The sequence below is a fragment of the Rasamsonia emersonii genome (assembly GCF_000968595.1).
Source record: "Rasamsonia emersonii CBS 393.64 chromosome Unknown ctg1118621760484, whole genome shotgun sequence".
Taxonomy (NCBI): domain Eukaryota; kingdom Fungi; phylum Ascomycota; class Eurotiomycetes; order Eurotiales; family Trichocomaceae; genus Rasamsonia; species Rasamsonia emersonii.
The window spans coordinates 25,508-40,777 of record NW_013562971.1 but is presented as its reverse complement, the minus strand read 5'-3'; the positions used below and the strand labels follow the sequence as shown (position 1 = coordinate 40,777).

Below are 15,270 nucleotides of genomic sequence, written 5' to 3'. Positions count from 1 at the left end.
CTCCACCACGAGCCAAACCGTACAGTGGTCCACTTTAGTCAATTGACTGACTGACTGACTGACTGATTAATCCATTGATGATCAATGTCTGGATGGACGGACGGAACGACGGAAGACCATGCATGGCATGCATAAGCCTGATTGATCACGATCCGTTATCTGCTGATCTGTTATCTGCAGATCCTTGCTCATCATTATTATAATAGAATTATCCATACTGGAAGCATTGTCCACTTCATTGAATAAATAAATGAGCGAATGGTCCAGAACCGCTCAGAAACAGAACCGGAGAGGTTTGGTTGGGTTGGAGGTTGACCTCCTACCTAGGTAGGTATTGTCCAGTCAAGTCCAATCAAGTCAAGACAAGTCCAGATGTTCCAAAAAAGGCAGGTAAAATGAGGGACTGAACAGGATAATACAATAATGACAATCATAGTGACAACAATAATAACAATAACAACAACGACGGCAAGAAAAAGAAACAGAAAAAAAAAAAAAAGAAATAGATCTCAACTTAGGTATACATTATACATCATACACACCACTCCACAGAAGAAAAGCAAACCAAAGCAAAGCAAAGAAAAGAAAAGTAAACACAAGCAAAGCAGTATCTCCTCCTCCTCCTGCTCACGCTCATACTTCTGCTCATACTTCAGCTGATATCATGCCCCACGTCTGAACCAAATCAGTCACTACAAACAAGAGTGATAGCCAAACAAGGAAAATGGTACTGTCCATCATCCTCGGCACAACAGCACATGCAATACTACAGTACTACATTAATACAGTACTACAGATTGACGGGGCCAACCATCCATCCAATCAGCGGAAAGATATTATTCATGCGAATGGACCTTACCTACCGAACTGTATGTACTGTACAGTACCTGACTTGATTTGTTTCTTGCCGAGGGTAAATCAATTCAATTAGTTCAATTCCAGTAGGATTAATATCCACCGATTGCAGAGATTCTTTCTGATTCATTCATCTCCTTCCTGGTCAGTCATATTTTTGGGATTGGACTGGTCGGTCTGTGGGGATTTGATGGGATGATTATTAGCTATTTATGTATACAATGTGTTTTATGTACTGTATGTATGTATGTCATCGTGTCAATATCAATGCCACAACTGTTGTCAACTTGTCACACCATCCTGACATTGACTTTATTAATACCATCGAAATACCTGTACTCCGTACAGGCTGTATTCCCTGCATCAAAATAAACTCCCCCAGCGACGGCCACTAGTCCCAAAGCGCACTAGACCCAGCCGGGAATGCCGGCCAGCTGCAGATCCCGCGGTTCGGTTCCATTCGCCCTAACCTTCCCTTCCCTACAGGTACCTAAGGTAAGGTAACCACTGAGGCCTTCGATTAGACAGACCCCTTTCGTTAGGTAGGTCCTCGCTTCGCGCCAGTTCCAGAGTTCCACAGAGCAGTCGGCGGGCTAGATTTCCGTCGGCTGGTTGTACGGTCACTACGGTGCTCTGTACACAGACGAGTCCGACACAGGACTAGGCTATATTTATCTTCGTGCTAATTAGTCTGGGTGTCTGTGCGCACGGCCCGGCTCTCCATTGGTGTCTGGAAATTGGCTGCAGATCGTGGTCAACACGATCAGAATACCGTTGCTGCGTTGCATCGCTGCCGCGGTTGCATGTACAGTACAAAGTATTGCCAGCTGACAACAGGGTTATCAGACTATCTAACATAAGAAGCATGCCTCTTCTTTGATGCTTTATTCCGAAATTAAAGTATCAGCTTCGACGGCAAGCAATGTCGCGCAATGCAGGCACACGCTGTTGGCATTGCAGGTCCATGTATTACATGCATCTTGCTACACGCTCGCGGAAAATTTCAGCCAACCACCACTCTGTCATCATCCTCTGATACACATACGACATCTCGGGTAGCTGCAAGTTGCAACATCTTGATCGCCTTAGGGTTGTCGGACACCCATGTCAATCCGGGCCTTATCGCCAACGTTTGACTCTGGCGTCCGCCCAATGGAGACACTCAGATCGATCACGCACCCGAGACTAAGCTTCTTGCCAAGAAGAATACGGAGTATCCCGCAAAAAATAAAAGAAATCCACGAAAACAAAATCTCCGCCGGCCCGTCCGTCTCGTCTCGCTTAGGGTGCAACGAACCGACCGAGTTGTGGCTGCCGTGGCTGCCGGTCGGGAGCGGGCCTGGACGCGGCCTGCCGATACGCCGGTCGCCAGTCTTTTGTCTTAACCTCCACAGCCTGTTTTGACTTTGAATTTCTCCTCTCGGAGCAAATTCTGGATTCTGGATCTGATTTTCATGACCGGCTCCACCGCGGGCCGGCTTGGATTGATAACAAGACGAGGGGCAGCAAGTCGAGACTCCAGACTCCATTTTTCTCAGACACAAGGGCAGTCCATCCCACGCTGTACAACCAGAGTGCGGCGCGTGCCCTCGTGCTTTGGCCTCTCGAGACGGGCTGGCCGGTAGCAAGGATGACAGCAATTGGTGGCCAGAACCGGCGATCATCATTAACGTGAAGACAACGTTCGGTCTCTGGTCGCAGCGCTGGATAGGACAATGAAACCTGCCCAAACAGAGGGAATTTGGGCTGCAAAGGCCAAGATGATCTTGGAGTCTCGAGTAGTCGATGCTGAATTTTTCGCCCTCTTGGCTTGAAGATACTATTCTTTTGCTAGAAGATAAGAGTTCCTCTGTAGGATGGCGTCAGGTCTTGGCCAGCAGATAGCAGTTTCTCGGCAGGAAGTAAGCTCTTTTTTCTGCAGTTCCATGAACATTCGATGCAACCTAGAAAATGAGTCTTCATAATTAATAATAAATATAATAAATATACTTCATAAACTAATGCAACTGTCATCATTGAAGCCCAACTCCACTGGCCGGTCGCCCATCGCAAGTGGATACACACAACGCATACGGAATCCCTTCCGATGCACGGTTGCAACCACACCTGCATGAATAGAAAATGACGAAAGAAGATATTGTTAAAAAATTGAATTTTGATCATGGTGATTATTAATTCTTCGCCAAGACAAGATCTTAACAATTTGGGAAAGTTGGCCGGGACGAAGCGGAGCGAGCTGCAAGATCCCAGGCTGTCTGTCACCCAAATTCATGCACGTCGTCGTTTTTCAACAACATTGTCGAACAAACGAAAAACGAAAGAAAGAAACAGGGCTGGCTGCTGGTGGCGGGTCACGTCATCGGCATGATAGCAGTAGGCAAGGAGAAGCGTCAGTCACGCAATCGGGGGCGATACCACCGTCCTCGTGAGAGGGCTTTTCTTTCTTCCTGAAAGTGAGATCTGCCTCAAGCTCGTCAACATCGGCGTGTGGACAAGCTCATCATCGTCTTGCGCGTCCCTCGGCAACTTGGCATTCTTGGCAGTCTAGCGGCCCAATAGTCCGCAACTCGAATCGTGAATTTGTAAGAGCGTTGGGCTGTCTTATCAGAAGGAATTCCAGGCGCGCATTCTTGGCAGTCAACAACGAGTCTAACGATGGGGGTTTGACGCAGCTGGGCGAGTCAAAGACGCTGGATATGGCGCATGGCGGAGGCAGAAGGCTTAGCATCGGCTTGGCGGCGCCATGGCGGAAACAATAGGAGCAGGGAGGTGCCGTGAGCCCTGGACGACCGAATCGATCAAGGGGAGCAGCCTCCGACACGTGGGTGAGATCTCGTCCTGCGTCTGGGTGGTCGGTTGGAGAAGGCCGGTTCGCGAGAAATTCCACGACGTCTGTCTCGACTCTGCCGTTCTCCGCCAGCAATTCCGCAGCAGCGGCAGACGGCAGATGGCAGATGGCAAACGGAGGGCTGGACGAGCTTGACCTGTGTTTAGGCCTCGAGGGCGTGCGGCCAGGGGTTCCAAGCACACTGTTGGACGGCAAGAAGCGTAACCCTGGCGCCGGGTCTGCCGGCGCAGATCATCCGCTTCGAGAACCCGAACGGGGCAGAGACTACTTGTAGATCATCTGCTAGGGCAAATAATGGCGCTGAGAGCGGCCACGAACTGACGACTACAGACCCACCGCCGTGATCGCCCGTTTGGTGCCCGTACATGCCTTCTTGGCCGCGACACCTCCAGCGTCAAGCCACCCCTATGCCAAACTATTCTAATAGCGATAGGCGACCAGGTCTGACCGCTGGCCGTAGTGCCCTTTCTGGCAAAGTCGCCAATGGACCTGTCCAAACTAGGCAGCCATACCAGGTTCCATGGTTGAGTCTCAGCGTCGTGACGCAACGAAGTCGCTGCGCATAAAAATAGAAAAAAACAGGGGAAAATAAAGGCCTACTGTGTATCATATCACATGGGAGAATCATAATTTTTGTCGCATTTGAACGAAGCGACAAGGGTAGAGCGTTAGGAAGATGGAAGACCTACCCGTCTGGGTTCTCGTTGAAGGAATTGGGGGTGATTCCAGCCTTCTAGCGAATCACAATAAACAGATGCTTCATCATGTAGATCCGAAAGAATGGGGCCCGTTTCACCCTGGTCTGCAGCGGTACCTAAGTCGACGGCTGCATGGTGGTCGTACTTCTGTATACGGAGTAGTAGCAGGAGCAGACTTGTATTAAACCGTCCTTCATGCACCAGGAACCCACTGTGGAGACACACCACCCCCACGAGGCTGTCTGGTCGTCTTGGGTCTTGACTTTGCTTTTCTTGTAAGGAATGATAGACACCGGGCCGTGGAACACTGGGTGTTCCGATCGATCTAAGGTACACCCGGACGTTAGCGAGGGCAGCCTAAATGCCTGGCGATGGTTGTGACTCCCTGGTCCCCCTCCGAGAATATATACAGAGTACAATCCCTTGGCAAGCATAAGATCATCCCTTCCTTTTTTCCGTCTCAAGTTTCTTCCTCCAAGCGAGCATTAGAATTTTCCGGATATCCAATACTGAGCACGAGGAGAACAATCATATCATGCCTCAGACAGACCTGGATGTTGATCTTGCCAAGAGAGGTGATCTTCACATCACAGCCACAGAGATCATGGAGCGAGACATCCAGACTCCACGAACTCCAACAACTCCAAATCAGAGTCCAACACCTGTCCCATTCTCCTCCGCATCCTCGTTCACGACGCTCGTGAACCTCTCCAACACCAACGTCAACATCGCCAAGGACAAGGATCGGAAGGAGCCAGAGTTTCAATCTCCACCGCTATGCACGCCCGATACCTCCCCCAAAGATCTCGAAAAGGGTCCAGATCCTCCTGCCCAGTCACCGCCGTACCATGTGTTCAGCCGATCACGTAAGAAGCAGATGGTGTACATCGTCTCGCTGGCTGCGTTGTTTTCGCCGCTGTCATCCAATATCTACTTCCCCGCTCTTGGCGACGTCTCCAGGGTGAGTGACAGATGCACACCATTTTCCAAGTTTGGGAATGACAGATCGCTGACAAATCATGGCTGTAGGAACTCCACGTGTCCATGTCCCTGGCCAGTTTGACCATTACCGTGTATATGATCGTCCAAGGCATCGCTCCATCATTCTGGGGGTCCTTGGCAGACGCCATAGGCAGAAGACCCATCTTCGTCGGAACTTTTATCGTGTACCTCATCGCCAATATCGTCCTCGGAGTGGCGAAAAACTATGCGGAAGTGATGGTATTCCGAGCGCTGCAGGCAGGTGGCAGCGCCGCCACCATTTCCATTGGTGAGTATTCCGATCCAACCGTTACGAGGCTGTCATGAACAACAGGCTAAATCTTCTCCAGGCGCCGGAGTGATTGGCGATATCACGACATCGGCGGAAAGAGGAGGACTGGTGGGAGCCTTCGGCGGAAGTAAGTCCAAAACGACTTCTTTAGAGTTATGAGTTGTGATCGCTGACAAAAATGGCAGTTCGCATGCTGGGCCAGGCCGTCGGCCCCGTGTTCGGCGGTATCCTGACACAATTCTGCGGCTACACGTCGATTTTCTGGTTCTTGACCGCGTTTGGAGGCTTCAGTCTCCTGACCATCATCTTATTCCTGCCGGAAACCCTGCGCTCGATCGCGGGGAATGGCAGTGTCCGTCTCACCAGCTGGCTTCACAAGCCGGTCATTTATCTCTTCGTCGAGCAGCCGAATGTCAACGATGCCGCCCAGCCCGATGGCAAACGGTCTGGTGTGAAACTGTCCACCATCTTTGCGCCACTGATCTTCCTGAGCGAGAAGGACGTGTTCATCACGCTCTTCTTCGGTAGCATCGTGTACACCGTCTGGAGTATGGTGACATCGAGTACGACGGGCCTGTTCCAGGATGTGTACAACCTCAACTCGCTCGAGATTGGTCTCACGTTCCTGGCCAATGGTAAGTGTCTAACGCGTCACTCGAACGAGTCAATCATTGTAACATCAATCTGACATGTTTTTGACCCAAACAGGTGCCGGATGTATGTCAGGCTCATTCGCGACCGGATGGCTGATGGACCGCGACCACCGCCGGACAGAGGTGGAATACTGCAAGAGCCACGGCCTCCCAACCGAGACGCGCATCAACACCAAGTCGCACGAGGACTTCCCCATCGAATACGCACGGCTGCGCAACAACTGGTGGATCATCCTGATCTTCGTGGCGGCGACGACGGCGTACGGCTTCTCGCTTGAGACGCATCTCGCCGCGCCCGTCATCCTGCAGTACCTGATCGCGTTCGCCGCGACTTCCGTCTTCAGCGTCAACAGCGCCCTGGTCATCGACCTGTACCCGGGCAAGAGCGCCAGCGCCACGGCCGTCAACAACCTGATGCGCTGCTCCGTCGGCGCGGCCGGTGTGGCCGTCGTCGAGCCCATGATCGAGGCCCTCACGCCCAAATACACCTTCCTCCTGCTGGCCGGAATCACGGCCGTCTTCTCGCCGCTGCTTCTCATTGAGCTGAAGTACGGTGCTTCATGGCGGCTGGAGAGGGCTCAAAGGCTCAAAAACAAAAAGGCGGCGGAGGCGCAGAAGGCGTCCAACTAAAAAAAAAACACTACCTATCGATCAATGATGCATCCACCCTGATGAAAGGCCTCGAAAAAAAAACACGACTGATTGGTCGAGTTCACGATGTTGTTCATCCAGTGCATCATGGCGCGCAGAGAAAAAGGCGAGTCGAGTTGGCACGTTACCAAGTCACCTGTCCACCCCCGCGGTGGTCACGGGGACTTCTTCTTTTCTCCCAAGGACATATCATTTACACATAGAAACACATTGATAGATTGACACGATCACACCAGCACAGATACCCCATTTTTTTACTCTTTGCTTGCATCCATCATCCATTATTGGTTCTTCGTTTTTTAACCCGTGTGTTGTGCATAGAAAGGTTGATTACCCAAGTTGATTTCTCAGGTTGGTTGATTACAAAAAGTGCTGTTCAGTCATGAATGACCAGGTTTTCTGGATTTTTGTGGATATGTCGGAAGAACTAGACTGGTTTGGTTTGCATGGAGTCCCTGGTATTTTGTGTTGTTTTTGGTTTGTTTTTTGTTTTCAGTTTATATACTTGCGAAGCAAGTTTTCGAGAACAGTTTTTGCTCATATTCATTTGTTTACAAAATTGCATGAATTGGATAGATTTGTTTCACAAGAGCCGCCCTGGATAGATATATAGAGAAAAAAAGAACATGCGAATCCGTTCCTTGGAACAAAAAAGACAAAGAACATGGGAATAGCAATGAGGAAAAACGGAGTATCAACAGATCAGATCCAAGACGCCTCAACCACACACAAATATCATGCAACCGGTGTATAGCAATTATCAGGTAAAAAAAAAAAGAAGAACCCATCAGAGCCAGGGACAAAAAGAGCGTTCAGGGCCGGAACGCAGCATACAGGAACCTGGCAGAGTAACAACCCACGACATATTAGTCTCCGACAACAAAGGTCGGGAGAACAAGAAAACAGATTGACTTGAAACACTCGATAGTTAAAAAAGAAAAAAAAAAGAACATGATCTCTTTCCCAGTCCCAAGCCGAATCGCTCCCATTGTCTCACCGTGTATCCGTGGATCCCAGCTTCATACATCGTCAAATGTCATCACATCAAATCTGACTCCAAATTCAGTCACGCTGTCGTCGTTTCCACAGGCGTCGATGTGGCGTTGGGCTCTTTTGCCTCTGCCTCTGCCTCTGCATCTGCCTCACTGCCGGTTCCAGGCCCCGTCTTGCTCTCCGTATCCGCACCGTCGGCGGGTTTCCCGGCTAGTTTCGATTCTGCAGCCTTGAGCTGGGCCTTCGTCTCCTCCAGTTCCTTCTTCAGCAACTTGATGTAGTCAATAGCCAGCTCCACCGTGCTGGCCTTGCTGATCGTCTGATGGGTACTCTTTTCTTTCTCCTTTTCCCCATTCTTCGTGTTTGGGGTTCCCTGGCCATCGCCTTTGGCTTCGTTCCGCTGGCTGAGCCTCTCCTGGGCAAAACCGGGCGGTAGAAGCGATTCGATCTCTTTGAGAGCGGTGTTGATACGATTTCTCCGACCCTGTTCCGCCAGTTTGTGATTGGTGCGTTTCGAGCTCAGGTTCTCGGCCAGCGTCTCGGGATACGTGACACCAGGCAACACAGTGCCATCCAAGATATGCTGATAGTTCGATTTGGAAGCCAGATATAACGCCGAAGTCTCGCTCGACATACCGGCTGCAAACATATTGTGTTAGTATAACAATAGAGAACAGAAAAGAGGTTAAGGTGAGACTTACTATCACCGCGCACCAAAGGCTGAATGCTGGGGCTTATCCGAGGCCGTAGAGCTGGACTGATATGAGAACTGACGCTCTGTCGCTTTCGACTCACTGGAGCCTTCGTCTCCGACTTCTTGGGAACCGGTCCACTCGGTGAGGCCATAGCTCCCTGGTGAGGACTCGGCGTCACGGATCCAGACGGCGGTTTTTCGGAAGCCGACTTGGGCTCCACGGAGGGCGTGGACTTGGAAGAAGATGCTGGAGGCACCTGCCCGGTTGTATTATTGACCGACGTATCGATGCGACTCACTTGGGGTCTCGTATCCGTCACCGCTTCTGGAAGCTGGACATCCTCCATCGGCTCATCCTGGGGTTGGCTGGTAACCATGCCTGCGTACCCCGAGAATTGACCGGACGGATCTTGCATGTGCTGCCGGTTCTGGATCCGCATCAGCGTCGCCGGGGTTGCAGGTTCGCTCGTCCTGGGCTGGGTGATCTGCGGTCCCATGGCCGGCGACTTGCGGGTCGGCGGCAGCGCGGGTGGAGGCATCAACGGCTCCGAGATGGGCTCCGGAGATACAGAATCCTGACCCGAACTCTCATGGCTGTCATAACGGAGCGAACTGGCTCCACTGGTGGTTGGACGACTGCCAGTCTGGTCCTGACTGAGAGCCTGGGCGACGTCATCTGCGAGCTGTGCACTCACAGCCTGCTTCCGCCGGTTCTTGGGCTGGATGGAGGGAGACGCCTTAGCCGCCCGTCCCGGCGTTCTTGTGGCGATGGACGGACGACGCCGCTGTTTTCTGAGAACACCGGGGGAAGATGGTGCGGATGTGGCATTGGCATCGACGGGCGACTGCACATAGCCACCGCTTGGGGGCTGCGTCGTCTGAAAGGAGTAGCCATTGGGGTTGGAGTTTTGGGCTTCCAAAGCGGGCGAGGTGAGAGGGGTAAAGTATTCGCCAGGAATTGTATATTCGGGCATACGGAATTGCGTCTCTAAGGGTGTCATGGCGGGAGAGACGAGAGGGGTGTAGAAGGCCGTCTGCGGAGGTGGTCAATTAGCCACAAGTGCTCTCAGATAGCCATTGAATCCGGAACAATTCGCCTTACCTGGTCCTCATTCATCTGCCCGTAGCGATCGTACATGTCATGGCCCGATTCGACGCGCTGAGGATACCGGGCTGCACCACCATGGAGCTCGATGCTATTCGGGGTCGGGGGAATTACGTGCTGGCCATGAGAGAAGTTGTGGTTGGCAGCATGCTCTTGCGGAGTTTGCTTCGGAGGGTGATGCGGGTGTTGTTCGTGCTGGGGTGCAGGATGCTGGTGTTGCTGATGCTGCTGTTCGTGGGAGAAGTGGAATGCTTGGCTTTGGGCCTGAGCGTTGTCGTGCAGGTTCATGGCAACATGATCCCCGACCATGGAGGCATACTGCGGCGGCTGCGTCGTCGGGTCGGTGTCCATCCGATTGACGCTATCGTCGGCCATGGAGGCAGGGATGTGGTTATCGGCATTCTGCATGGTGCGCTGATGTTGAGGCGGCGCCGAGCCGTGCCCCTCCAGATCGGGGAAATTGATGCCGAATTCCAGGAAGTTGGAGAACTCATCTTCGTTGGCGGTGGACATGAGCGACTCCTCCGGAAGGGGCTCCGACCACGAGATGGACGCGTCGTGATCCATTGTCATGATGGACGACGATGGGGGAGCGCAATGGCAGGGAAGCGTGGTGCAGCAGGGCGAGAGCTGAGGCCGGTTCCGTCGTGACAAAACTCGTCCCGTTCGGCGAGATGGAATTGGGTGCCGCAGGTGGCACTGCGGCGTCAACGGTGGGCGGCGGTTCAGAACGCAGGTCTGCTGTCCATGATGCGCGCGTTCGGGATCAGAATTGCCAGTCACTGGAAGGCGATCGATGGTGGTATTGAGATGAATGTGAAGACGAGAGGAGAGAGCGAGCGACTTTGTGTTGCTGTCGGTCGCTGACGGTGGGCAGGCCCAGCTACCAACCAGCGAGGTGGGCGACGGGAAGGGAAGCTGGGACGCGGTCCGGTTATTAACTACGGCGAGTTAGTTGCGTTGGTTATACTCGGCATGGGCCAGCAGGCGCTGAGCAAGGCCCCCTCAGAGCCCGTCAGTCGCCGTCGATTTGCTCGGCCCAGGCAGTGCGCTCCCAAACCCTGGGACCGATCGCAGCACTGGCCTGCGCGCGCCGGCAAATCAGCAGACGACGCAGAGCTCTGGCAGGACGCGGATTGGAAGACCCAGAGAGCTCTGCCTGCTGCTGCTGGGACTGCTCGAGCGGCCCTGGCGTCTTCTACCTCAGGGGGTTCTGCCAACGCCACCCAGTGATCGCTGCTCGACGACGCTGGAGGCTAATCGTCCTCCGTCATCTTAAGTAGGCGGCTAGTACGAGCCATCAGACTTTCCCGCCAGAGTAAACCATGGTACTCTGTATAAGACAATAAAAATGAATTTTGTTAATTTTTTTTATCATTCTGTCCCGCGAGCCGCGGGAACGTGTGCACATACCTGCCTACCTAGGCAGGTACCTAACTGGGGACGGAGTGTTCCTCCCACAGACGAATATTCCTGTGGGTGTACTCCATACAGGCGGCCAGGAAAAAAAAGACGAAAGGGGAGGGTGGAGAAACGCTGGAGGGGGTGCCATGGTTCCAGAAGCAGCGAAAATTTTGTTGCGAGCAGGCCTGCCTTGGAAGTCATTTTCGGGAAAATCCGCGGACTGGGGGAGATTCGACTTCGCAGCGCCAGTAGCGGCTAAGGCGGTCCTTCAGCAAAGGCCAGCGGCTCGATAACGCCGCTCGATAAGCATGGGCCTGGTGGGGAAGCTCAGGTCAACGCCACACCTACCTGCAGGTCCTTCTTCTGCAGTCAGAGTAATCCTGGCCGAGGCTGTTACGGCATGGCTAAAAACTAAAGAAAAAAAAAAGACCGTCATCTGAGCCACTTCGAGGCTGCCTCTCTGGGTGGGAGAGGGAGGGGAGAGGACGGACTGCCAGTCCGGGGCGGTCACGGGGCGGACTGGGGGAGCTGACTCAGCCAGCTCCTTCAGCGTGCAGCGACCACAAGGAGCAACATGCGTCACACTGCAGAGGCCAGCAGGCACACCTACTTTATTGTGCAGGACGCTGTCGAGGCCCAGGACTTCCGGTTACGGACTGGGATGAATAATAAAAATAGGACGCAGCGGGACCGGAGATCGGTGCAGAGGATCGCGATCATCTTCGGCTGGCTTCTCCGGCAGCAGGTTAGCAACGGCCACTGCAAACCAGGCAAACAGCGGCCTCAGGCTGCCAGGCCGCCCGGCGGATCAACGTCCGCGCCAGACGCGGGGTCAAGCGAGTCAGCTGCTGCTCATGGACAATGACGCCCGATAGCCGTTGATAGCGATAACCACTCCGTCCTGCTTCTCCCGCCGTCTGCCTGCGCCTTCGTCTTCGCCCTCTCTGTCTCAGGTGCGAGCTGCATCTGCTTTCGATGACCCTCCTATAACAGCACGTCGCCTGCAGCCATGCGTCCGGCCGTGCCTGACGTCCTCCCGTCCCCTCCTCGCAAGCCTTCCTTCGCCGAGCATGCCGTTCCGCCCTGGTCCGATAATCAGGCTGCTGCCCCCACGACCTTCTTCCTCGCCCGCGAGCCTGACGGAGATGACGCATCTGCCACCGAATCCCCTTCCTCGCGGGACAGCATGTACGGCGTCCAAAGTCTGGAGGAGACCATCGGCAGTGTCGACAGTCCCGGCTCGATCCCGGACGGTCCCAGAGACGCAAGTGATGATACCGACTTGTCTGCCCCCGCTCAGCGGAGATCCACCCTTAAGCCATCCGATCTCCTCCAACATGACGAGAGGATAGACGCCTTCTCGCCGAGTGCACATGTGCGAATCTCCCCAAACGTCGGTCCCTCCTCCCGTTCGCTCTCTCCCATCGATGCCGCTTCGCCCGAGGACCCTTTATCCCTGCCCAGCAGCCCCAAGTCAACCTCGACGCGGTCGCTCAAACACCTGGACGATATCTCCATCACGGATGAGATCAGCAGCCAGGCAATTGCGTCCGGAGGAGAGGAGGAGGAACCCCTCGAACCTCCGGAACCAGTCCACGATAGCGCGTCCCAACTGATCATGCCCAGTATTCGCATGCCCAGCAGGCGACCTTTCACAGAACGGGGGAAGAGCTTTGGCCGGTTCAAGATCCTGGTGGCTGGGGCGGCGGGTAAGTGTTTAGCCTCAAACATACGGACGCATGAGGCGTTAAGGCATTGACTGATGAGGCTAGGTTCCGGGAAATCGTCCTTGATCAAGTCGATCGTCCAAGCCTGCGAAGACATCGTTCACGTTGACCCGATGGAGCAACCTCGCTCTTCCGAAGCCTCACGATCGCGGTCCAGGTCTGGACCAAAGCACGCTCCCAGCACGGTAACCCTCTCCGAAATCTACGCGAGCACCAAGCCCTATCCTTCATGGTGGTCCGACCTCGAAGATTCCCGCGTCCTTCGACGGCGAAAAAGCACGGGTGAGGTTGTGCTGGAGAGGAACCTTTGCTTCGTCGATACCCCGGGATCCTCGGTGAGTCGAACGGTCCAGACTCATGCGATTGCGCAGTACATGAGGCAGCAGCTCGCCCGTGCGGTGGAGGCTGTCAAGACGTCCAACAACGATCTGCAGAACCTGCTGGGTGGGAATGGCGGCTCCCAAGTGGACGCCGTTCTCTACCTCATTTCTGAAGGTATGGTCTCTACCGTCGTCTATTCGTGATCCTCGCGGTTCTAATCAGCTTCGATACGGTGCAGACACTCTTGCTACGGATATCGATTGCATTAGCAAGCTCTGTGAGCTGAGCAATGTTATCCCTCTGATCTCGAAGGCAGACTTGTTGTCTCCTTCTCAGATCGATTCCTTGAAGAGAGCCTTCCACGCAGAGATCCAGAAAGCGGGCGTTCGACCTTTTCTGTTTGGAGAGACGCCATGGCAAGAACAAGATAGTCTTGCTTCTCAGCCACCGTTTGCGGTCTCTTCAGCTAAATCAAGCGATGACGAAAATATGGATGCTAGCATTCTGATGAGCCCGGACTACGTACAGCCATTGGTCCCTTCCGAGCTCCAGACCCTGATCGAGAAGCTGTTTGATCGTGATAACATGGCCTGGCTGCGGCATTCGGCGGCTAGGAAGTTGATGCAGAGTCGGGATCTCTCGACGCAACAGCGTTACGCGGTTGGGCCAAGTACGTTGCTCCGTGGCTCCACGAGCCCTGGTGGCTCGACCTCCCCTCAGGGCTCCGTCCCCCACGTTGTGACTTCGTACCCAGTGGATGGCTCTTCCAGCTACACCATGGCCCGCGTCGCGGACTATACCCAACGGGAAGAGAAGCTGGCCCAAGCGCGGCTGGCCAAGTGGGCAGCCGACCTCCAGCAGAGTCTTCAAAACGAGCGCGAGAGATACGCTGCTCTGGCACGAGGAGAGCGGGCGGTAATGGTTGACGGAACGACTGAGCGAATGTGTTGTCGATGGCACCCTCGTTCCAATCACGCAAACGCCGGGCTTCCCCGGCTGGTCTCTTGAATCGGACAAGAAGACTGGAGGCGTTGTGGTGCGGACCTCCAGTGGGCAGCACGGGCAGTACCGTCTTGCCAGCCTGAGTCCCCACGATCCGCTCGGGCTGGTACAGTGGAATGACGATCTCCGGCGACGGGGATGGATTATCCTCCAGGTCGTGGGCAGCTTTGGAGTGGTCGGAGGGCTGGCCCTCTGGCTCGCAAAGTTCTGGTGTCTACCGTCCCAGAACCTTTCCGAATGGCGGTTTAACTGGTTCAGCACTGGACACTAGAACTCTGGCAGGACAGGATCCCCTTGTACTGTACTGTACAACTACGTTGTTGCGTGAGTACCTACAAAAAGTGATCAGCATGATCAGGATGAATCGGCCGCGCATCTTAATCACCTGCATTGGATTGGGGTAAGGCAGCATTCCATGGCGTTGCGAAAGTTTGTCCTTCGTTTGCGCGTTTCCGTCATAAGTGGTCAAGAACTGGCACGATATGCGCCGATTTCTTGCCATTCCACCTCTTACGATCTCCCTTGACGATCTTTTCTTCTTCTTACTACCCTATAATACTTCTCACGATCATGAATGCGGCGTATGACAGGCGATATTTGGTTAATAATTTTCACCCCTCCCTTACCCTTTTCTCCACCTCACCGCTCCATGGGCGCTCCCTCCCATTTTCATTGTGTCCTGGATTTTTGTTATCTTCTGCCGTGTTCTGCATTTGTCCAAGCGCAGAACCCAAGCGAGAAAAAGGAGAGCAGTATATTAGCAGCTAGGATAGAGACCTGCTACTAGATAGCTCTGTTTCTACTAGCAATCCCGATAGTCAGATAAAACGAATTCAGAGCTTGTTTTAAATGAACGGAGCTCGTCTACTATAAAAAAGTAATTTCCGTTTTTGAACAGTATCACGTGCCTTTGTAGATAGTACCTACTCCGTAGAAAGGGATATAAAAAAAAAAACAGAATCCTTAGCATAAAAGACCAAGTAAGCATCTTTTGCGAAGAACCTGCAATAATAATAATAATGCTTGGTTTGTATTATTTATTCTGT

General features: G+C 53.4%; 3 protein-coding genes across 3 annotated transcripts; 2 read left to right on the top strand and 1 right to left on the bottom strand.

Moving 5' to 3' along the window:
* Window positions 1-5,005: 5,005 nt before the first annotated feature.
* On the top strand, window positions 5,006-6,957 carry T310_6987 (Synaptic vesicle transporter SVOP-like transporter; the record flags this gene model as incomplete). The annotated part of the gene is made up of 5 exons (XM_013470222.1): window positions 5,006-5,362; window positions 5,431-5,671; window positions 5,733-5,801; window positions 5,860-6,309; window positions 6,383-6,957. 5 exons carry the CDS (start codon window positions 5,006-5,008, stop codon window positions 6,955-6,957), a joined length of 1,692 nt encoding a protein of 563 aa, XP_013325676.1.
* A 1,087-nt stretch (window positions 6,958-8,044) lies between these two features.
* T310_6986 (HLH transcription factor (PalcA)) lies at window positions 8,045-10,343 on the bottom strand (the record flags this gene model as incomplete). Its single annotated transcript, XM_013470221.1, has 4 exons — window positions 8,045-8,610; window positions 8,673-8,922; window positions 8,965-9,699; window positions 9,768-10,343. 4 exons carry the CDS (start codon window positions 10,341-10,343, stop codon window positions 8,045-8,047), a joined length of 2,127 nt encoding a protein of 708 aa, XP_013325675.1.
* Window positions 10,344-12,183: 1,840 nt separating this feature from the next.
* Window positions 12,184-14,750, top strand: T310_6985 (uncharacterized protein; the record flags this gene model as incomplete). The annotated part of the gene is made up of 4 exons (XM_013470220.1): window positions 12,184-12,883; window positions 12,947-13,396; window positions 13,689-14,137; window positions 14,574-14,750. 4 exons carry the CDS (start codon window positions 12,184-12,186, stop codon window positions 14,748-14,750), a joined length of 1,776 nt encoding a protein of 591 aa, XP_013325674.1.
* Window positions 14,751-15,270: the final 520 nt, after the last annotated feature.